Source organism: Podarcis liolepis (assembly GCF_965112155.1).
Source record: "Podarcis liolepis genome assembly, chromosome: 6".
Taxonomy (NCBI): domain Eukaryota; kingdom Metazoa; phylum Chordata; class Lepidosauria; order Squamata; family Lacertidae; genus Podarcis; species Podarcis liolepis.
This window is the reverse complement of record NC_139559.1, coordinates 92,714,465-92,738,300: the sequence shown is the minus strand read 5'-3', so window position 1 is coordinate 92,738,300 and position 23,836 is coordinate 92,714,465. Positions and strand designations below refer to the sequence as shown.

Sequence of the window (23,836 nt, the reverse complement as noted above, 5' to 3'; positions counted from 1 at the left end):
ACAGTATACCGGTAATTACAGCCATCACAACATCCCCTGGCAGCAAGTTCCGCAGGTTAACTATCTCTTACCAAAGACAACAAACTTCCTGGTGCCCAGAGCAACACTCATTTGCATTTACCCACAGCTATGCTAAACTCAAGCAGCAATTTCCCATCTCCCCGTGGAACAAGGAATACTGAGCAGAGAGATATCTTCCTCAAAGTCTGGGGGTTGGCCATGCCTAATTCTCCCTCGGTTCTGCAAAATGGGAGAAAAACCTGCCTCCCTTCTTTGAGGCAACCCATTCACTCATACAATCCCCTCAGGGGCTTTGGAAAGACGGGGTAAGCTAAGTCCTTTAGCACTGGGCTGTTGCCCTCAAGATGTGATTGGACTACAACTTCCACCATTCTTGACTATGAGCCATGCTGGCTGGGACTGAAAGAAGCTGGTATATTACACACTTACACACACACACACACACACACACACACACACACACAGACACACACACACACACACAGACACACACACACACACACACACACACACACCTGTTTTAGCAGGAAGTCAACACAGGAGACACTTCCTTAAAGTAGGCAGCAGGAATTGTGGTAATTAACACCTTTTCCTAACGTACCATTGGGTGCTAATCTATGTTGAGTTCTGATCATGGTTTATGCCAGGGGTAGGCAACCTAGGGATGCGGGTGGCGCTGTGGGTAAAACCTCAGCGCCTAGGGCTTGCCGATCGCATGGTCGGCGATTCGAAGCCCCGCGGCGGGGTGAGCTCCCATCCTTTGGTCCCAGCTTCTGCCCACCTAGCAGTTCGAAAGCACCCCTAAGTGCAAGTAGATAAATAGGTACCGCTTTCTAGCGGGAAGGTAAACGGCATTTCCGTGTGCTGCGCTGGTGCCGGCTCGCCAGAGCAGCTTCGTCACGCTGGCCATGTGACCCAGAAGTGTCTCCGGACAGCACTGGCCCCCGGCCTCTTAAGTGAGATGGGCGCACAACCCTAGAGTCGGACACGACTGGCCCGTACGGGCAGGGGTACCTTTACCTTTACCTTTAGGCAACTAAGGCCTGTGGGCCGGGTGCGGCCCAATCACCTTCTCAATCCAGCCCGTGGACAGTCTGGGAATCACCGTGTTTTTACATGAGTAGAAGGTGTCCTTTTATTTAAAAGGCACCTCTGGGTTATTTGTGGGGCCTGCCTGGTGTTTTTAGATGAGTAGAATGTGTGCTTTTATGTAAAATGCATCTCTGGGTTATTTGTGGAGCATAGGAATTCGTTCATATATTTTTTCCTCCAACATATAGTCCGCTCCCTCCCCACATGGTCTGAGGGACGGTGGACCGGCCCACGGCTGAAAAACGGATGCTGACCCCTGGTTTATGCAGAAGGGACAGCAGAGGAGGCCTCTGTAAAACCCACATTCTGGCCAGCACTGGCTTTAGAATCAGCATTACAAACCTGATCGAGACAAGAGTCGCCATAGGTCTTTGGGTTTCAAACCACCTCGAAGCGCCAGTTGCCCTAAGGACGGAAATACAGCGAAGGATGCCTGCCGCCTCTCAGCCAAGACATACAGTGGTACCTCGGGTTAAGTACTTAATTCGTTCTGGAGGTCCGTTCTTAACCTGAAACTGTTCTTAACCTGAAGCACCACTTTAGCTAATGGGGCCTCCTGCTGATGCCACGCCGCCAGAGCACGATTTCTGTTCTCATCCTGAAGCGAAGTTCTTAACCCGAGGCACTATTTCTGGGTTAGCAGAGTCTGTGACCTGAAGCGTATTTAATATGAAATGTATGTAACCCGAGGTACCACTGTACTGCCAAGCTGCAGGATTGCTTCCCGTAAAGGAAAGAGGGCTGACTCAGTCCACTCGAAGGCAGAATCAAGTCACCATGCTTACAATTTCCTCTCGCCACCTCAAAGGGATGGAAATGTTCTTCACTTCCTGCCCTGACCCAGCATAGCAGCAATGAAGTGGACCTTTTTGATCAGCCGACACACTCCACCCCAGAGATGGCGAAACTTCCACGGCTGCAAAGTGGTTCAGACAGTCCTAATTGTGGCAATCAAATAACAAAGTGATTGGCAACACATTTCTGGAGGACGCACAGACCTATTAAGCATCGGTAGGCAAACTAAGGCCCGGGGGCCGGATCCAGCCCAACTGCTTTCCAAATCTGGCCCGCAGACAGTGTGTTTTTACATAAGTAGAATGTGTCCTTTTATTTAAAATGCATCTCTGGGTTATTTGTGGGGCATAGGAATTCATTCATTTTTTCTCCAAAATATAGTCTGGCCTCCCACAAGGTCTGAGGGACAGTGGACTGGCCCCCTGCTGAAAAAGTTTGCTGACCCCTGCTATTAGGCCATAAAGCAAGGAGCCTCAAGATTTGAGGCCACACCAGGCCATCTGTTAATTTAGAGAATAATGGAAGAGGTAACTGATAATGTAGCCATACATCAGCAGTCAGATGCCCAAATTCCTCCGCCATGTTTTGGACAGATGCATTCCTCCTTTGGGGAAACAAAACCTGTAGGATGAAAGAGGGGAAATGCAAGAAAACTACACCCACTTACATAGAAATGAAAAAGAGAGAGGACATACTCTTCCAATATATTCCAGTAGAGCAGGGCAGCGGAACCTGATGTCTCATTGCATGCAGGGTGAAACACAGCTAACTATACTTTATGGCAGGGGATGTGGTGGCGCTGTGGGTTAAACCACAGAGCCTTGGACTTGCCGATAAGAAGGTTGGCGGTTCGAATCCCCGTGACGAGGTGAGCTCCCATTGCTCGGTCCCTGCTCCTGATACCTAGCAGTTCGAAAGCACGTCAAAGTGCAAGTAGATAAATAGGTACCGCTCTGGCGGGAAGGTAAACGGCGTTTCCGTGTGCTGCGCTGCTTTGCCAGAAGCGGCTTAGTCATGCTGGCCACATGACCCGGAAGCTGTACGCCGGCTCCCTCGGCCAATAAAGCGAGATGAGCGCCGCAACCCCAGAGTCGGCCACAACTGGACCTAATGGTCAGGGGTCCCTTTACCTTTTATACTTTATGGCATTCGCCCAAGAGGGCAGCCCCCATATTGTAGAATTAATTGCCACTACATGTTAGGCAAGTAGTGTTTTGTTTCGCCACTGGAACATTTTTACTTGTGCAAGCCTGCCATGCCATGGGATCCAGTTTTAAGCTCCGATCCTTTTGCCTTTTTATGTTTCCATTTTTAAAAAATTTTGTACGCTGCTTTGAGAATATCCTGCCCTCTTGATATAGTGGTATAAGAATTTTGCATGTATAAATGAAATAAACGGGTAGCAAGGCCAGAAAAGGGGGCAGCAGAAATGGAGTATGTATTTTTCGCCCCATAGGGCGCACCGGCCCATAGGACGCACCTAGTTTTTTGTGGGGGAATAAAGGGAAAAAAATTATTTTCCCCCCAGGTGCGGGGCTGGGGCAGGGGAAGCCCGAGCTTCCCCCGACCCCAGCCCCCAGAACAGGCTGCTATCCGCAAGCCGTAGGAGAGCTGCGCGAAGCATGAAGCCTGGGGCGTGCTGAGCTCAGCGCGCCCCAAGCTTCTGGGTGCAGGCAAGCTCTCCGCTAGCTGTGGGACAGCTGCGCGACTTCGCGCAGCTCTCCCACGGCTAGCGGATAGCTTCCTGAAGCTTGGAGAGCGAGAGGGGTCGGTGCGCACTGGCCCCTCTCGCTCTCCAGGCTTCAGCGAAAGCCTGCATTCGCCCCATAGGATGCACACACATTTCCCCTTCGTTTTTGGAGGGGGGAAAGTGTGTCCTATAGGGCAAAAAATACGGTAATCTGCAATGGAGATTCATGACCCCTTGGACCAGAACACGCCAGGCACATAATAATAATAATAATAATAATAATAATAATAATAATAATAATTTATACCCCGCCCTTCCCAGTTCAGAAAAGTGGGCTCAGGGAGGCTAACACCAAATTTAAAACACTTAATTGTAAAATCAGCATAAAATACAGTATAAAAACATGAATAACAATAAAATTCAAAGTTCAGAAATCAATTTGGGGAAAATCCATCTAATAAGCATTAGATAATCCCCAGGGCTAGCTGGCTGAATTAGTCCTACTTGGGCCAGCGAGGAGGCCAGGGGAGAATTAGGTGTGGGGTCTCAGAGCGGGTGATCTTCATAAAAAGGGGAGGGGGAGGGAAGAGAAGGGAAATAAAAGATCAGGCTGAATTCAAATTAAAGGCCAGGTGGAATAGCTCTGTCTTACAGGCCCGACGGAAGGAAGTTAAATCCTGAAGGGCCCTAGTCTCAAGGGACAGAGCATTCCACCAGGTCGGAGCCATCACTGAAAAGGCCCTGGCCCTGGTGGAGGATAGTCTGACTTCCTCAGAGCCCGGGACCTCTAAACTGTGGTTATTCATGGACCTTAAGGTCCTTTGCGGGGCATACCAGGAGAGGCGGTCCCGTAAATAATAATAACATAATCCTTTTGTTGCCCCTCTACCACCTTGACCCCACAATGCCATTTATTCACCCAAAGCATAAGCTCGATATCAGGTATGCTGCTCAGGTGTGAAGTTTCTAAGAGTGGGTGCTGCGGCAAGAGAAAGAAAGCTACAGCACCTTGTTCTGTGTAGGACCCTAATCAAATTGCAGCTGGCAGAGGGAGGAGATATGTCTGCACTGGGGCAAACGTGTGTCTTGATTCGCTGTCTCTCTGGGTGGAATCAGGCATTAGTCGAGGAAAGCCGAAAACAGCAGGGCGGAGACATTGTCGCTCCAATGCAAAGGTGTCATCATACCACCTTGAAGTCTCGAACAGGGAATCCACAACCGTCTCCAGGCACAGGGTGGGTATGTCCTTGGAAACAGGCCTGCTTGCCATTTTAAAATGGGCGTTGTAGCTCCTGTATAAATGGAGAGTTTCTGAACCTCTGATAAAAGTTCACCACACTTCACAGATGTTACAGATAAAGGACAGGAAGAGTTGGGAAAGATGTGTCCGAGAGCAAGTGGTTTTTGACCGGCAAAGTACAATGGCTCCGCCTGCAACGTTCAAACACACGTTCATTGTCCAAGAGGAAAAGGCTCTCTTTCATCCACAATGAATAATCTATCCCATTTCTTTTATTGGTAGATCCTTGTTGTGCAAAGCCGGGGGGGGGGTGTCAAAAAGCATAATGATAAATGACTGAAACTTGGCTGCTTCACTGCAGTCGTGACTGCTTTAAACCAAGTTGACAAGAATTTAAAAGCCAAAATATATATGTATTCGAATCTTGGAAATAGAGTCAATAGGAGTATAGCATCAATAGGAGTATAGCATCTAGATCAAGGGAAGTAATAGTGCCACTGTATTCTGCTCTGGTCAGACCTCACCTGGAGTACTGTGTCCAGTTCTGGGCACCACAATTCAAGAAGGACACTGGCAAACTGGAACGTGTCCAGAGGAGGGCAACCAAAATGGTCAAAGGCCTGGAAACGATGCCTTATGAGGAACGGCTAAGGGAGCTGGGCATGTTTAGCCTGGAGAAGAGGAGGTTAAGGGGTGATATGATAGCCATGTTCAAATATAAAAGGATGTCACATAGAGGAGGGAGAAAGGTTGTTTTCTGCTGCTCCAGAGAAGCGGACACGGAGCAATGGATCCAAACTACAAGAAAGAAGATTCCACCTAAACATTAGGAAGAACTTCCTGACAGTAAGAGCTGTTTGACAGTGGAATTTGCTGCCAAGGAGTGTGGTGGAGTCTCCTACTTTGGAGGTCTTTAAGCAGAGGCTTGACAACCATATGTCAGGAGTGCTCTGATGGTGTTTCCTGCTTGGCAGGGGGTTGGACTCGATGGCCCTTGCGGTCTATTCCAACTCTATGATTCTATGAGTCGAATCCATAAGAAAAGTATATATGGGTGGAAAGTATTCTGTGCACATATCCAAACCTAAGAATGGCAGGATATGAAGTGGAGATGTAGCCTTAAGGAAGTGTGTGAGGCTGTCCTGGGTGCACAGGGTGCGTCAATGTTGCACACACAACATACCATATTTTTTGCTCTATAAGACGCACCAGACCAGAAGACGCACCTAGTTTTTGGAGGAGGAAAACAAGAAAAAAAATATTCTGAATCTCAGAAGCCAGAACAGCAAGAGGGATCGCTGTGCAGCGAAAGCAGCAATCCCTCTTGCTGTTCTGGCTTCTGGGATAGCTGCGCGGCCTGCATTCGCTCCATAAAACGCACACACATTTCCCCTTACTTTTTAGGAGGGAAAAAGTGAGAGCAAAGAATACAGTATTCCCTGGCTGCATAATTCATAGCCATCGTGGTTGCTTCCATTTTGAAACACAACATACATGAAAAGAGTAAAAACCTATGCATCTGCACTGGAAATACACTCCAAACTATAATCCCAGGTGGCAGCAGCAAGTAAGAATTTCATGGGAATTCTAAAAAAGTTTTTTTTTTATCCCAAGAGTGCATAAAACTGCTAGCTGCAGCATACCAGAAAAACACATAACTAGTCATGAAGCAGGGAACCGAAGGCTATGAGATTGCACAGATAAAAAGTAATGTGGTTGCAGCGCAGCCTTGTAAAAAGAAACAGCCTGGATGCAACATTTTTAATGGCATGTGTTTTAATTGCAGCATCAGTCCAAGACGGAGTCGTTTTGCACAGAGTTAAGTGTGGTACAAGTCGAATTGATTAAAATTAATGAACTGAATCAGGACTTTCAGCTTAGAAGCATAAGTAGACTGATGTATATGAGAGTACCGTGGTTCAAGGGAAGACGTCTAGGCCACAAGGCAGAGAGGTTGATTGTGGTTTATGTAAACCACAAATAAAGACCCAACGACAGAACCAAGGTAGCAGCTGTACCAGTACAGATGGAACTGGGAATATAGTATGGATGGCTACTGTCAATGCAGCAAAAGAACAGCACTGTCAAACAGAGCAGGGAGGGGAACCATTAGGAATAATTATTTGCAAGACTGGGGTGGATATCTGGTGGAAGTTTGCCAACTCAGCTTAAATTTGGTTTGAAATGTGTATTCATCCAATCTTCCATCTTAAGATTTTGCCTTATACCGAATCAGACCATTGAGCCACCTAGCTCAGAATTGTCGACCCCCTTAAATAACCTTTAAGGTCAGCCTGAGGAGAGGTGCACAACATGGCGAAAGCTAACGCATTTATTGAAACATAAACTTCCGTGTGCCAAAGCCCATTTTGTTAGGGAGAGGTTTAGCGCACACAGTATGGGCAGAACTGAACACACCAGGCCACTACACGAACTGGCTCTCATAGGCTAGGTAAATGGGGCGCTGGGAAATATGGGGGCCACCCTGCTGATCCCTACACCAGCCAGAAACACAAGGTGTCATACAGAAGTAATAATCCTCTAGTCCTGGAGTCTTCCCAGGCCTCCTTAGAGGGCCTGCACCAGCTGGTTCAAGCATTCTGCAGAGTCCAACAGTAAAACCTTTTTCTGGACTATAGCAATTCAGGCCTCTGGTGAGCGTCCTAGTTCCCCTTTAGAAAATACAGTGGTGCCCCGCAAGACGAATGCCTCGCAAGACGAAAGAGTTTTCCGTTTTGGAGGTGCTTCGCAAAACGAATCTCCTATGGGCTTGCTTTGCAAGACGAAAATGTCTTGCGAGTTCCTGCGGGGTTTTTTCCTCCCCCCCCCTTTTCTAAGCCGCTAAGCCGCTTATCAGCTGATCTGATAAGCTGATAAGCCGCTAAAAGCCACTAATAGTGCTAATAGCGCTAATCCGTCAATGGGCTTGCTTCGCAAGACGAAAAAACCGCTAGATGAAGAGAATCACAGAACGGATTCTTTTCGTCTTGCGAGGCACCACTGTATGATCTATTCAGCCTGCATATAGTAAACATCACATAAGGAGGCAGCCTTATGTGAAGAGAGTAATAGTAATTTATTATTTGTACCACACCCATCTTGCTGGGTTTCCCCAGCCACCCTGGGTGGCTTCCAACAAAGATTAAAAATACATTAAAATGTCACACATTAAAAACTTCCCTGAACAGGGCTGCCTTCAGATGTCTTATTTAGATGTCAGGTTTATCTCTTTGACATCTGATGGGAGGGTGTTCTACAGGGCGGGCGCCACTACCAAGAAGGCCCTCTGCCTGGTTCCCTGTAGCTTTGCTTCTCGCAATGAGGGAACCGCCAGAAGGCCCTCGGCGCTGGACCTCAGTGTCCGGGTAGAACGATGGGAGTGGAGACGCTCCTTCAGGTATAAGGGCCAAGGCCGTTTAGGGCTTTAAAGGTCAGCACCAACACTTTGAATTGTGCTCAGAAACGTACTGGGAGCCAATGCAGGTCTTTCAGGACCGGTGTTATATGGTCTCGGTGGCCGCTTCCAGTCACCAGTCTAGCTGCCGCATTCTGGATTAATTGTAGTTTCCGGGTCACCTTCAAAGGTAACCCCCGTGTGTGTGTGTGTGTGTGTGTGTGTGTGTGTGTGTCTGTGTTAGAGCCAGTGTGGTGTAGTGGTTAAGAGCGGTAGTCACGTAATCTGGGTAACCGGGTTCGCGTCTCCGCTCCTCCACATGCAGCTGCTGGGTGACCTTGGGCCAGTCACACTTCTCTGAAGTCTCTCAGCCCCACTCACCTCACAGAGTGTTTGTTGTGGGGGAGGAAGGGAAAGGAGAATGTTAGCCGCTTTGAGACTCCTTAAAGGGAGTGAAAGGCGGGATATCAAATCCAAACTCTTCTTCTTCTTCTTCTTCTTAAACATCAAATGTCCTAATCTGCAGCCTGAAATTCAATTCAGGAAGTCCATTCCCATTTGATAGGGGTGAATGTGCAAACTGGCCCTAAATAATCAGAGTTCCAGACAACGTGAATCTTCTGCCTGCTTTAATCAAACAAGAAGAACAGGTTGCTCCTAGAAGCCCAGGACTGACCTTTTTTTATTTACTACGTGTTAACAGTGGATGACCTATCATCTAACCGGTAAGGTTAGAACAGCTGATCTAACTTCTACCGTCACTGTAAACATTTCACAAACTTCCAGATAGGTGTTTTTTTGGCAAGAGTTGACGCATCTGTCTTATGACAGTAGTTAATCACTTTAGACAGAGCAAGAAAAATCCCAAAGAAAATGTGGTTGTCTTTTCTTGTGATAGCCTAAAGCAACAATAATACGTTTCATGCAACTATGTATATGACTTTGCAGTAGATGCGATCATATCGCCTTTAATTTTCATACGGGAAGGGATTGTTGTTGTTGTTTTTAATAATTTTTTATTGAAAGTTTCAAAAGTTTTTTTATCACAACAAAAACAAAACAAAACTATACAATAAACAAAACAAACATAAAAACATAAAAACACATATAATTTCGACCCTTAATTTCTTGTATCTTACTTTCTCGACTTCCTCATACCTCCCCTTTCTGTATTCCAATTTCTAATTAATTGTTCAGCAAATCCTTACTTATTTTTGACTTAATTTCAATCTTACTATTTCTCTTTAACATATCCATTACCGCTAATAACCATATATTTTCAAATCCAGCGTCATTTTAACATTCATTGATTTTGCAATATTTCTTTAAATAGTCCTTAAATTTTTTCCAATCTTCTTCCGCTGTTTCTCTTCCCTAGTTTCGGATTCTGCTCGTCATCTCTGCCAAGCCCATATAGTCTATCACCTTCATCTGCCATTCTTCCAAGGTGGGTAATTCTTGTGTCCATATGGGAAGGGATTGAACAAGAAGTCACACCAAACAATTTATTTCATTCAACAGTCTGAGGAAGGAGCCCCCTTTAAAAATGGGAGGGGTAATTCTGCTTAGCCTTACATGATTATTTTCAACCTTCATCCTTCTACTGCCCTCTTTTTGGGGGCGGGGCTATAATCTCCCATTTGCTTTTAGTCTGGAATCTCTGCTAGCTCAGATTAGCAGAGATAAGGGAATAGCCCAGCCCCAAGACAGAATCCTGCACTCTCACTTTTAGAATAGCAAACTTTAGCCCCTGGTCTCTCACTCCTGACCAGAGAAGTCATCCGCTTTTGTCCAAAGCATATGCCATATTTTTTTATCTCAGTAACGCATGGTATGTCAATATTTTCTCCATACAGAAATCAGGGTGGCGGAGGGGAAACTGAGGCTGAGACACAGCAGCTTGCCTGAGATCAGCGAGTGAGATCATATCAGGGAAGAGATTCGAATTCAAGAACTGATCACATTCATTCAGTTCACAAGCTGCCCAATAACAATACCTCTCTGGGCATTGTACAAGACAATTGGGCCCCATCTGCAATATACATTAAAGGCAGGATCATGCCACTTTAAACAGCGTGGCTGAAGAATCAATCCCTCTTCACAGGGAACCCTGGGAGTTGTAGCTGTGCGAGTTGAATAGGGGTCTTCTAACAACGCTTAGGATCCTGAACAAACTACAGTTCCCGTGAAAAACGGTAGGATCCTACTTTAAATGTATAGGGCATATAGGGCATTAGATCCAAAAGTTTCAAGATATGAACAGATACCACGGTTTCAATCAAATGACACACAGAAGCCAAAATGGTTTGCACACTAACATAGACAGAAATGCACACCCCTTCCATAGATCACTATCTTGCACCTTGGCTACCGATTCGCTAGAGAACCTGCAAGCATCAACTGTCTCCGGATACATGCTGAATCCAGACAGGAGTTTCAGTACAAGAGGAAAAGGATTGTGGTGAAGACACCTTGATATGATATGACAAGAGACACAATAGACTGCAAACCGAATAAGAACCACCCAACTAGCTTAGGGAAAGGAATGGGAGTCAAAAACAGGAATAGTATAGCAGGAACGATCCAGTGTTGCGCATTAAATTAATGAAGTCATAACTCAAAAGAGAATTTATGATGCAGATTAACCCTATCCTGTAGAAATAATCACACGGCAACTATAAAAGTTCTAAGTCCATTGATATATCTGCTTCTTTCTTTGCCAAGTAAGATTGCCTTCCGTAAACATGGTTTTAACAATGAGTCCGTAAGTGACTGTGGAGGCCAATTCTGGATCCACACGTCCTTCCACAGTGGGGACATTGGTTTCTGGGCGGGAGTTGATCATGGTGAGGTTTGCCAAGCGTGTTTCTCCCTTGTGTCCTGAGTTCAAGTGTCTTCAAAGCCCATGACACCTTTGGTAAAGGCTGTTCTCCAACTGGAGCGCTCGCAGGCCAGCATTTCCCAGTTGTCAGTGCTTATACTACATTTTTTAAAAATATGCCTTGAGACAGTCTTTAAACCTCTTTTGTTGACCGCCAGCATTACGCTTTCCATTTTAATATAGCTATGGTATATCTGGCTATATAAGAGGCAAAGACCAACTGGTGCACGTCTAATCGATGCACATATCGTCTCGAGCCTGGAAATGACTTTTAAAACAGCAAAAATGGCCCTAAGACAGCTCAGAAAAGATGGAAGTTGTGCTTAGCAATCCCACGAACCTTTGCAAGTGCAACCCCAGGAGCCCCGGCACTAACTGTTGTGCCACTGGTTTCCTAAACCGGCTTTTATGGGGTTTCCAGAGCTTTAGTGAGTGTTCACATATATATGGTGTTTCATATATATGTGATTTCATGTAAATGTACAGTGCCCCGTAAACGTAACCCCCACATAAACTGGGAGTTGCCTGATATGTTGGAATGAATTAAATTAGCTACGTTTGTTATGAGGTGTCGTCATTAGGTTTAAATTGCAGTTGCGCATATGGATAATGCTAATAATAAATACGTGTACATGTTGAAAGTTCTCCTGCTCTAGCCATACTGAATCACACCAAAGCAGAACAAGGACACAGCAACACAACACAACACAACGCAGCACAACACAACACAACACAACACAAGAAGCACGGCAAAGAAGCTGCAGGGAAGGAACACAAGACTGGAGAATATCCATGGGGATCGTGGCCAATGGCCAGTGCTTGATCATAAATAAGCACGCATGTGCTTTTCCCCCCCTCAAGGAACTCTTGATTGCCTGCAGCTTCCTGAGACAAATACCTATATCTTTAGATGCAGAAATGTTATACAAGCAGCTCAGGAGAATCGTTTGTGAAAAGCAGGGTGGATAAAAATCAATGATTTTTTTTAATTAAAAAACAACAACGGATTTTTTTAAATTTAAAACATTTTATGTTTTTGTTTTTAAATCAGATTTTTAAAATAAAATGCTTTTGGTGGAAAAATCTTTCTAAAGATAGCTTTCTATTTAAGTTACATTGTAGTCCAAAGGCTATTCATCAGGAGATAAGGATTTGTTTTAAGTTTTTCATGTCTAAGTTGTTGTTTTTTTTAAAAAAAACACACCACGTTTAACCACATCATATAACAAACATGGTAACATATGCTATAATGTTATTTGCTTTAGTTAAATAAATTGTTTAAATTGTTATTAAGGAAATGATTATTTTTCTCCTTCTAATAAAGTACTGCTGCTGCCCGCTATTACCGGCGCGGCGCTGCGCAGCTTCCCACTTCTGGGTCGGCGGAGCACCAGAAATAGCTTGTGTGCATGCGCAAGCATTATTCGCGCATGCATGTTATTTGCACATGCGCAGGTGTTATTTCCGGTGCACATCCGGGTCAGAGGAGGCCCCTGCACATGCACACAAGCTATTTCCGGTGTTCCTCCGACCCAGAAGTGCGCTGGAAATAGTGTGTATGGACACGCGCTCCCCCACCCTCCGGCCCGCCACGCGATCGCTGCTGCAGACACCGGCCCAGTTTGCTGACCCCTGACCTAGAAGGTAATTTCCAAATTCAGGTAGCTGCATTGCTTTCCTTAACTCCTTGTTAGGTTTGCCGCAGCTTCCTTTAATTTAACCTCCAGATGTTGCATGTCAGTGTTTTCAGAGGGATATATTTTCTACAGAGTATTTTCAGAGTTCAAAAGAGTGTTTTCAGAGGGAATAATTCTTTTGAACTGCACACCTACTATTTGGAAGCTGACAATGTAAAGGGTTTCTTAGACGGATAAAGATGCCCTGGAAAGATAAGGGTACAGCTCCAATGTAAAGAGAAACAAGGTTCTTTTTATCATGTGTGGTGGTCTTGTAGTAAGCTTAAAGCTTACTGGATAATGATATATAATGAATTGAAAAAGATGTTTAAAATAACGTTTGTAAAAAACAACAACCCTGAAGCTTTCCTTTTGGGAATTATAGGGACAGAACTACCCAAACCGTATAGAAATTTATTCATGTATGCAACTATAGCGACAAGAATGTTATCCAAAAATGAAAAGAAAAAGTCCCGGTGAAAGAAGAATGCATACAAAAACTTGTGGAATATGCAGAAATGGCGAAACTTACTGAAAAAATTAGAAATCAAGATTACAAACTTTTTATAAAAGAATGGAAATGGTTTGTTGAATATTTACGAATAAACTATAAACAGATAAGAACATTGGCAGGATTATTGTAATAACCTGAAGTTTTATAAGAGCATATATATTTAAAGTAGATGAATAAATGAGTAAATTAAGTTAAATTGGAATATGCAGAAAGTATTTTTTTTAATTAAGGAACCGCAGAAAGGAGGAAGGAAGTCGAGTTTTGAAATGTTAACATGATTGCAAAATCATTGAAATGTATAAAACTGAAAATCGTAAATAAAATAATAATGAAGATTGGGGGGAGATAAGGGCACAGCTCCATTTAATCAATGGATATGACCACACTTGCAACTTATGAACGGATTGCTTGTAGATAACGTAAACTTTGCGTGGAGAAATATAATGATATCCAGAATGTATTTATACAAAATGCAATAGATTACAAATATATATGTATTTGGAAAATAATGACACCTATGTATTAGATAAGTATATATGGAATTGGAATTGTTAACTCTTATAATGTCATAACATAATTATGTCATAACATAACATAAGTAATTTTGTTGTCCCCGAAGGGGGCAATGACAATAAAGATATTATTAATATTTTTTTAAAAAAACTTTTGGGGGTTTTCCACTTTTTGTTTTAATTGTATGTTGTTAAGTTAAACTTTTTTATTATTAAAAAATGTTTTTATTAAAAAAAATTATTAAAATTTTATTATTTAAATAATAATTAAAAGAACTCCAACTCCCACCAGGCCCAACCAGCATGACCAAGAAGAAGAAGAAGAGTTTGGATTTGATATCCCGCTTTATCACTCCCCTTCAGGAGTCTCAAAGCGGCTAACATTCTCCTTTCCCTTCCTCCCCCACAACAAACACATCTTTAACATCTTTAACTTTAACTTTATATTTGCTTCTAGTAATAGCACCATCACTGGTACATGTTCACAGCTGCCTGGTGGCATTAAATCAGCTCTTGCTGAAGGACCCAGTTGCCGTTAGTTGCACACAGGAACAGCAAGAGCGGTTCTGGGTTGCAGAGAAATGAACTGCAAGCCCTGGCAGGGCAGAAATAGCTCTGCTGGATCAAAGGTCTACCTGGCTCAGTGTCCTGTTTCCTACAGCAAGCCAGTCAGCTGCTTCCAGGAAGTCCACAAGCAGGACTTGAACCCGGAACTTTGGCGCTCCATGTAGCCCGTGACACACTGGTCCTCCCTACATTTAGTCTCACGCCCGTTGAAAGCCATGTAAGCTAGGCTAGCAGCCAGCAAGAGGCCTTGCGGTAGTTTTGATAACATTCTGGTAATTAAACGCAGCATCCTCCCTGTGCTTTCTGTAGAGATGTAAAAAGATACACAGAAACTGACATGACAATGGGAGGAGGAGGAAACACTGAAATACCTAAGCAGCTTATCTGCCACCAGGAGGAGAGCGGAATCAGCCCCAAGGAAAACAGAAGTGCAACACAAAGTTCATGGGGACATATGCCCACAAGGGCAGAAATCTACACAACAGAGAGAGGTGTGGGGATACAGTTGTTGCCCCCCCCCAAAAAAAAATGATTCCTAAGAGCAGACAGAGGAAGAGAGCATTTGCACAGGAAACTCGCTTGACAGGCAAGAAAGAAGCGTGTGACATCCTCTTTCTCTCTCTCTAACTCCCTGCCTTCAGTATAAAAGCACCCAAGCCTACGATACAGAATAATTCCAAGGGTGATTGTGGGGACCCAGGGCAGTTGCTTCCTCCATGTGTTTCAGGCCCTCTACTGATTATTCCTCAGGACCTTGGGCCCTCCAGATGTTCACAGGATTGTACAGTTGGAAGGGACCCTGAGGGCCATCCAGTTCAACCCCCTGCAATGCGGGAATATTTCATGCAATGTGGGGCTCAAACCCACAACCCTGAGATTAAGAGTCGCATTCTCTACCAACTGAGCTAGCCTGGGCAGTTGCTGAACAACAAGGGAGCAGGAAAGAGAGAAAGGGGGAAAGCTGGCCACATGTAGGGCCTCTCTCTGGCCAGTGGCGTAGCGTGGGTTGTCAGCACCCGGGGCAAGGCAAGTAATTTGTGCCCCCTAAGCCGTGGATTTGCGCCCCCTAACCCTAACCCCCAGAAGTTGCGCCCGGTGCGGCCGGCCCCCCCTGCACCCCCACGCTACGCCACTGGCTGCCTGCCCTCACCATTCGCTCTCCCTTGCTCCTCTCCAAAAGTGAATCTCGACTTCCCTCCCCACCGCTTACGGGTTTCTACTTTGCTTAAGTTTTATCAAGCACGGCAAGAGTATTGTTAGGCCAGAAATGGAAACAAGAAGAAATTCCAAGGAAAGAAGAATGACAGTCGAAATTAATGGACTATGCAGAATTGGACAAAATGACAGGAAGGATTCGAAACCTGCAGGACCAGAGATTTACAGAAGATTGGAAGAAATATACAAATTAGTTGAAGAGCAACTGTAATCAACAAATTATGCTAGTAGGACTACAAGAAGTTTTGTAAGGAGAAATATACGAAGTGTTACAAAGTAGAAAAAGATAGAGATATTGGTTATGCGTTTGAAATGTAATAGGGAAGATAAGAAATGCATAACTGAGAGATTAGATTGGAAAATTTTCAGACAGGATTGATGGAAGTCAAAAATCTGAATAAGATGTAAAAGTATGGTTAATTACTGTTGAAAATTATATGTTTAAAAAAAACTAATAAAAAATTATATTTTTTAAAAAAAGTTTTATCAAACACGTCAGGGGTAGAGAAGAGAGAAGCCTTGAATATTTTGGAAGAGCCGCGCCTCTCCAGTCAACGTTGCCAGTTCGATCCTGGGTGGGCGCAGAAGGGGAGAATCAGAAGTGAGCAGGGAGGCAGAAACGCTGGAAGGGGAAAACCGCACCAGGAAGTCGGCGCTCTTGTGCACCGCGAGGTTTGCGCGCGCGCGCTGCAAGAGGCGCAAACCGATTCGAGGGCTAACTGCCCAAATAGGGGAGGCTTAAATGCAAATAAAAACGCAACGGAGTTCCCACGTCACAGGGAGAAGGGCCGGCGCCCCCAGGGTCCGCAGGGAGAGGGGCATCCGCAAGCGGCTTCTTTGCGTCTCCAAGAACCATCACCGGGCAGCGCGCATCAAGAGAAAGCGCGCCTCTGAGCTCGTGCAGAGTGTCCTTCCTTCCCATTCAGCCATCACCGACAGGTGTCCCACCACCCTTCCGGCAACCAAGTCGCCGTCCTTACCTTGGATGTCGTTGGCCAGCGCTTTCCAGGTGGGGGCGAAGTGGATGCAGTGGCCGCACCAGGACGCGTAAAACTCGACCACCCAGGCGCTGCTGGAGTTGAAGATGCTGCGCTCCAGGGTGTCCGCCGAGAGCACCACCAGCGGGTCGTCGGGAGTGTAGAGGCCGACGCCGAGCGCCCCGGGCACGGGCGCCAGCAGCAGCAGCAGCCGGAAGGAGGAAGAGGCGAGCAAGGCGCCGGCAGCGGGCAGCCCCGGCCGGGCCCGGGAGAGCCGCTTGGGCATGGTGAGCAGCGAGACGCGACGAAGGGCACGATGCGGCGCACGGCCAGGAGCCCGTCCAGTGCCCAGTGCCCGCCGCCCCGCCGACAAGTCCGTCGGCCTCTCGCAGGAGGAGGAGCCGCGGGCGGAGCACGGCCAGCCAGCGCCGCCTCCGCGCCGCCCAAACGCCCGGAGAACCGCCCCGGCGCAGCGCACGTGCGGAAGCCACCGCGCACGGCCGGCCTCCGGCGCCGCCTCTCTCTCCGCGCCTGCGAGGCGAGACCGGGGCGAAGCGCGCGGAGAGAAATCCCATAGGCTAAAGCGGGCTGGCTCCCGCGTAAAGCGTGCGGGTGATCGGACTGGCGAGGGGAGGGGAAATGAAAGCGAGCTGGAGAAGAAACGAGAGAAAACGCAGAATTGAGGGCCCCCTATTACTTACGGGGTTTTGAATTATGGTGTTGGAGGTGACTCTTGAGAGTCCCACGGACTGCAAGAAGATCAAACCTCTCCATTCTGAAGGAAATCAGCCCTGAGTGCTCACTGGAAGGACAGATCATGAAGCTGAGGCTACAATACTTTGGCCACCTCATGAGAAGAGAAGACTCCCTGGAAAAGACCCTGATGTTGGGAAAGATGGAGGGCACAAGGAGAAGGGGACGACAGAGGACGAGATGGTGGGACAGTGTTCTGGAAGAGACCAGAATGAGTTTGACCAAACTGTGGGAGGCAGTGGAAGACAGGAGTGCCTGGCGTGCTCTGGTCCATGGGGTCACGAAGATTCGGACACGACTAAACAACAACAATTACTTATGGGACGGGTAGCTCCTCTGGTAGTGGAAGACACGTTAGGCTCCTTCTGGAGTCGTTTTTGTCCACCTTCGGTCCCCATCCTGCACTCAGCTCCTGTGGCTCCTAGGAGCTGGGAAACGGCTTCGACTGGCCGGATGAAGCAGGTGAAGGTAGCGATGGGTATTAAACCCAGAGTGAGATAGGGACTTGCCAAGCATGCAAAGACAGATTTGGGCAGATTGAGTGCACAAGACCAATACAGTGGTACCTCGGGTTACATACGCTTCAGGTTACAGACTCCGCTAACCCAGAAATAGTACATTGCGTTAAGAACTTTGCTTCAGGATGAGAACAGAAATCGCACGGCGACGGCAGCAGGAGGCCCCATTAGCTAAAGTGGTGCTTCAGGTTAAGAACAGTTTCAGGTTAAGAACGGACCTCCGGAACAAATTAAGTATGTAACCAGAGGTACCACTGTAGAGGGTTCAACAGTCAAGAGGGCAGTTTCGGCACATGGTGTAGACCGTGCAGTGGTTCTCAACCTGTGGGTCCCCAGATGTTGGACTACAACTCCCATCATCCCTGAGCTATGGCCTTGCTAGCTGTGTGATGGGAGTTGTAGTCCCAAAACATTTGGGGACCCACAGGTTGCTGGGGGGCTGGGGGGGGGGCTCCTCCACCTGGGAAGGCAACCCATCTGATCGTAAACTTCTGCTGCCTTGCGGGATATCTGGAGAAGAAAAGGCTAAAGGAGTAAGCACAACACAAGTCTGGAGTGGAGTCCCTAAAATGATGCCTTGTAGGCCTCCTTCCAGCAACTCCTGCAGCCAAGCTGGTGCTAGTCCTATTGTTCTGCTTTCCTTTGGACCACATCTGTGAGGCCGAGAGGTCTTATCATCTGGGCAGCCCAGGAGGACCTCCATATGCTTATGCACCAGGGAGGTCACTTTTGTGCTTCACCCCCAAAGGTGACCTGTATTGCCTCTTGAGACAGACAGGTGCCAACAGCTTCCTTTACTTTTCTTTTGCAAGTCCTGTCCAGCTTTTTCTACCGTTTACCTGAGCTGCACCTGTGTGGTTTAGTGATGCTGTTGCAGGCCAAACTATAGTCATCTCTTGTGCTTGCCTTACGGGTCCACAGCTCCAGAATAAAAACCAAGCGAGTATAAAGTACATGTCTCTTGATTGCAAGGGACAAAACACAGTCTGTTTGTTCTTGTTGCTCTCTTATCCCTCCCATGGGAATATACACAGGACAGGATCCAACTGCATAGTTTAAAGTACGGTACATCACAGTGCTTCCCTCTCTGCAGAGCATGATGTACTTTTTGCCCCAGCAGTAGATTTATCCAGTACTTTCCTTACCTAACAGATGTAGGGAAACTTGGGGCCCCAGATGTTGCTGAACTACAACTCCCATCAGCCTTGGCCCTTGATTGTTCTCTGTAGGGCTGGTGGGAGTTGTTGTTCAGCAACTGCCCAGGCTAGCTTAGTTGGTAGAGAATGCGACTCTTAATCTCAGGGTTGTGGGTTTGAGACCCACATTGCATGAAATATTCCCGCATTGCAGGGGGTTGGACTGGATGGCCCTCAGGGTCCCTTCCAACTGTACAATTCTGTGAACATCTGGAGGGCCCAAGGTCCCGAGGAATAATCAGTAGAGGGCCTGAAACACATGGAGGAAGCAACTGCCCTGGGTCCCCACAATCACCCTTGGCGTTATTCTATATCGTAGGCTTGGGTACTTTTATACCTAAGGCAGGGAGTTAGAGAGAGAGAGAGAGGAGCTGCTTCTGGGAAGTCACACCTGGTCTGAGAGCCGTCCTGTCTAGTCTCATGGCTGAGCAACGCTTCTTTCTTGCCTGTCAAGCAAGCTTCCTGTGCAAATACTCTCTTCCTCTTTCTTCCAGGGGAGCGCCAGGGCTGACTGCTTATTTTGCAGTACAGTGATATGTTGGTTTACAAACATAATACGTTCTGAAGGTCCAGTTATAAATCAAAACAGGTTGTAACCCCAGGCGCGCTTTCGCCAATGGGGCTTCAAAAAAAAAAAAAATGGGTTGTAATCCAAAAAAAGGGACACACACTTCAGGGTTTGACTTGGTTGTAATCCAAAACGGTTGCAAACCAAGGTACCACTGTCTGTTGCTTGTACTCTTCTGATTGACTCTTACAAATGTCGCTGAGACACCCTCTCCACATGAACACAGATACAGGGAAATCCTTTGAATAAACATCCCCAGACACAAGCAACAGTGTAAGGAAGAGGGCCTTCTCGGTAGTGGCGCCCGCCTTGTGGAACGCCCTCCGATCAGATGTCAAGGAAATAAACAACTATCTGACTTTTAGAAGACATCTGAAGGCAGCCCTGTTTAGGGAAGTTTTTAATGTTTGATGTTTTGTTGTGTTTTTAGTATTTTGTTGGAAGCCGCCCAGAATAATTAATTGTTATTATTCTTACAGTGGTACCTCCAGTTACGAACTTAATTCGTTCCGGAGGTCCATTCTTAACCCCAAACCATTCTTAACATGAGACCCGCTTTCACTAATGGGGCCTCCTGCTGCTGCTGCTGCGTGACTTCCGCTCGCATCCCGGGGCAAAGTTCACAATCAGGAGCATCTACTTCCGGGTTAGCAGAGCTCGTTACCCAAAACGTTCGTAAGGAGGACGGTACATAATCTGAAGTTCCACTGTATTATTGCTACTACTACTACAGTGGTACCTCGGGATGCGAACTGGATCTGTTCCAGAGCCCCATTCACATCCTGAGCAGAACGTAAGACACGACTGTGCATGCGCGGGTCACATTTTGCCACTTCCGCGCATGCGCGTAATGTCATTTTGAGCGCGTGCGTGAGCGGCGAAACCCGGAAGTAACACGCTCTGTTACTTCCAGGTCACCGCGGAGCGCAACCCAAAAATACTTATCCTGAAGCATATTTATCCCGAGGTATGACTGTACTACTACTACTGTAGTTTTCCCCCTTTGTGGTCCAAGCCAAACCCCTTGGAGGTGGGGACCTGGTAAAGTGTGCATCCCCCCCCCACTCCCTATTCCTGGGCTTTGCTTGTGGGTAGGTGTCAATCATGGGCTCTGAGGATCACATGCTCAGAAAGGGTACCTGTTGTACATACTTGAAAGGAGACCTCTGCCCACAGCATTATTTTTGCAACATTCAGTCGTTTCCCCCCTTGGGCAAGACGCTGCCAGCCTCAGCCCCTTATGTTCCCCTCTCCACTTCTATAATCTGCAATGCATGGATAATGCTTCTGGCCTACTTTACAATAGTGTTGTAGCATCATGAAGGTGAAGCTCTTTCAGCACTCTATACAGTGGTACCTCAGGTTAAGAACTTAATTCGTTCTGGAGGTCCGTTCTTAACCTGAAACTGTTCTTAACCTGAAGCACCACTTTAGCTAATGGTGCCTCCTGCTGCCGCCGTGCTGCCACCGTGCAATTTCTGTTCTCATCCTGAAGCAAAGTTTTTAACCTGAGGTACTATTTCTGGGTTAGCAGAGTCTGTAACCTGAAGCGTATGTAATCCGAGGCACCACTGTATATGGACTATATCAGTGCTAAGCATTATTATTATTTTGGAGTGAAGCACAAAAACGACTCATGATTGGGTTTACTAATTCAAAGACCGCTTTAAATGCAACTGCTGTTTCTCGTTGGTTTCTGCTGGCCGCAACATCTGCTGCCCATAATCCGCTCCATGGCAATGTGCAGCACACCTGGGCAACATTCCAGATGGACAGTTAACATTTTTTACTTTCCCATTGCAGCCGGCCATGCCCATGCAGCAATCTAGCTGACAGCAATACCAGAGACTGTATGTTTTTCAGAGTGAAACAAAACACAGTGGGTACAGAAATCCATGTTATATTTAAAATGAGCTTTGCTCACCTGAATACATTAGAAGAAGAGGAGGAGTTTGGATTTGATATCCCGCTTTATCACTACTCGAAGGAGTCCCAAAGCGGCTAACATTCTCCTTTCCCTTCATCCCCCACAACAAACACTCTGTGAGGTGAGTGGGGTTGAGAGACTCCAGAGAAGTGTGACTAGCCCAAGGTCACCCAGCAGCTGGCCTTGGGCCAGTCACACTTCTCTGAAGTCTCTCAGCCTCACTCACCTCACAGAGTGTTTGTTGTGAGGGAGGGACGGAAAGGAGATTGTTAGCCGCTTTGAGACTCCTGAAGGGGAGTGAAAGGCGGGATATCAAATCCAAACTCTTCTTCTCTTCTCTCTTCTTTAGGCACCAGACAAACGCATTCTTCTTCAACCAGACGTTTGGCTTATTGATAGCCTATGTCCTTTTAAATGGGTTTGTGGGAGAGGGGGGTTATTGGTTTGGTTTGTCCTTGTTTTTATTATGTATTTCATGTTTTTATTTTGCATTTTTATGCTGTCTTCCCGCTTGAGATCTTCGGATGAAGGGCGGTATACCAATTTAATAAATAATAATAATAATAATAATAGTAACCATCACATGGTCCTTGAGGGTTCCTACATTCTTTAGACGTGTGCACCCTATATTTTTAAAGCGCATTTGAAGCATATTTCCCCCCTCATAGGATTCTCAGCACATTAAGGGATGCTGGGAATCGTAACTGAGGAGTAAACAACGGTACTCAGAATTCTTTGACGGAAAGAACCTGTCTTAAATGTATAGTGTGCACACAGCCTTGGGTCATATCTTTGCTAAACATGTCAAGCAGTATCACGCTACTTGAAATAGTCATGACTTCCCCCCCAAAGACTCTTGGGAAATGTAGTTTCTAAAGGTGCTGAGCAGGCATAGGCAAACTCAGCCCTCCAGGTGTTTTGGGACTACAAATCCCATCATCCCTGGCTAACAGGACCAGGACCAGTGGTCAGGGATGATGGGAGTTGTAGTCCCAAAACATCTGGAGGGCCGCGTTTGCCTATGCCTGGTGTTGAGGGTTGTTAGGGGACCCTCTATTCCCCTCACGGAACTACAAATCCCAGAGTACCCTGGGAAGAAGGATTGACTACAGTGGACGCGCGGGTTGCAATTTGGCGCTTCTGTGCACGCGCAAAGCGCGATTTAGCATGAGCCCCAAAACCCGGAAGTAACCCATTCCGGTACTTCTGGGTTTCGGCAGTCCGTAACCTGAAAAAAACGCAACCTGAAGCATCTGTAACCCGAAGTAGGACTGTATTCAGTTTGGGAATTGTAGCAGCAAGCAACTGGGATCTGTGAGGCAACACATGAGCAGGCCAAAAGGGTAAAGGCCAGCTCAAGGAAGCTAATAAAGTAAATTCCCAGAAGGAAGATGGCAAATTGTACCTGTCTGTCTCCAGTACATGATTACTTCCTTTACAGGAGGCAATGTTTTCCCAAAAATGCAGATGAGACACACATCAACGGAGCAATGATAATTTTAAAAAAAGATTATTTCCCACCACTTATGCCGGAGGCAAAGATTTTTTTTTTTTTACATAAGACAAATCACTGCTGATGAATGCAAGACTGAAAAGCTATGGCACATGTGAATAAGAATGAAGACAGCCAGCGCATCGGCGGTGAGCAATTGAGGCCAAGGACACCTCGCAAGGAACTTACGGCCGCTTGTGCCGACCATAACCTTTTACCAAAGCATTAAGAATCAAAGGGCCTGACTCTTAAAAAGTAAGGGTGCAAGAAGTTCTGAACACTTTCCTTTCGATGGGAGAACTAAATCAATGGGATCCCTTGCTCACTTCTGGCTGGGTCATGTTCTACTCCTATGCCCTTTGCAAATTGTAGGGAGAACATCTGAGATATATATATATATATATATATATATATATATATATATATATATGCTTTCGTAGATTTTCACGGGTACAGGAATGCAGGTTTTGGTGTCTTCGGGTGTCTTCCCGTGTAAGAGTTGGGGTGTCTAGGCGACGTTTCGACGAGGTCTCACTCGTCATCTTCAGGCTGGTGCTTTCGGCTTCTTGTTACTGGAACAGAGCAGGATCTCAGTGTTTGAGTTCCTATAAATACTGTTGAGGGGGTGTGGTGTATAGCCTCCAACGTTCTGGGCAGAGGGGAAGTTCCCAGGTTAGTGTGCCTTTTCTTCTTTTGTTCCTTAATTACTTGAGGGATATCTTGAGTGATTTCTTGAGTGATATTCTGAGTACCACTTAGGTGGGTCATTAAGTGTGGATTAGTTGCTAAAGCTTTCGTGTCTTGACCT

At 46.3% G+C, this 23,836-nt stretch overlaps 2 protein-coding genes across 2 annotated transcripts in view; one reads left to right on the top strand and one right to left on the bottom strand.

The window, feature by feature from the left end:
• Nucleotides 1–17,126, bottom strand: part of QSOX1 (quiescin sulfhydryl oxidase 1) — an 84,417-nt gene extending 67,291 nt beyond the window's left edge. The window contains exon 1 of the mRNA XM_083507120.1: nt 16,578–17,126. Coding sequence (XP_083363246.1) covers nt 16,578–16,860 — 283 coding nt within the window. The 5' untranslated portion in view covers nt 16,861–17,126. The remainder of the gene's footprint in view (nt 1–16,577) is intronic.
• The window catches only part of LOC310708593 (podocin-like), a 671,219-nt gene that overhangs the window by 247,504 nt on the left and 399,879 nt on the right, over nt 1–23,836 (top strand). The window lies entirely within an intron of this gene.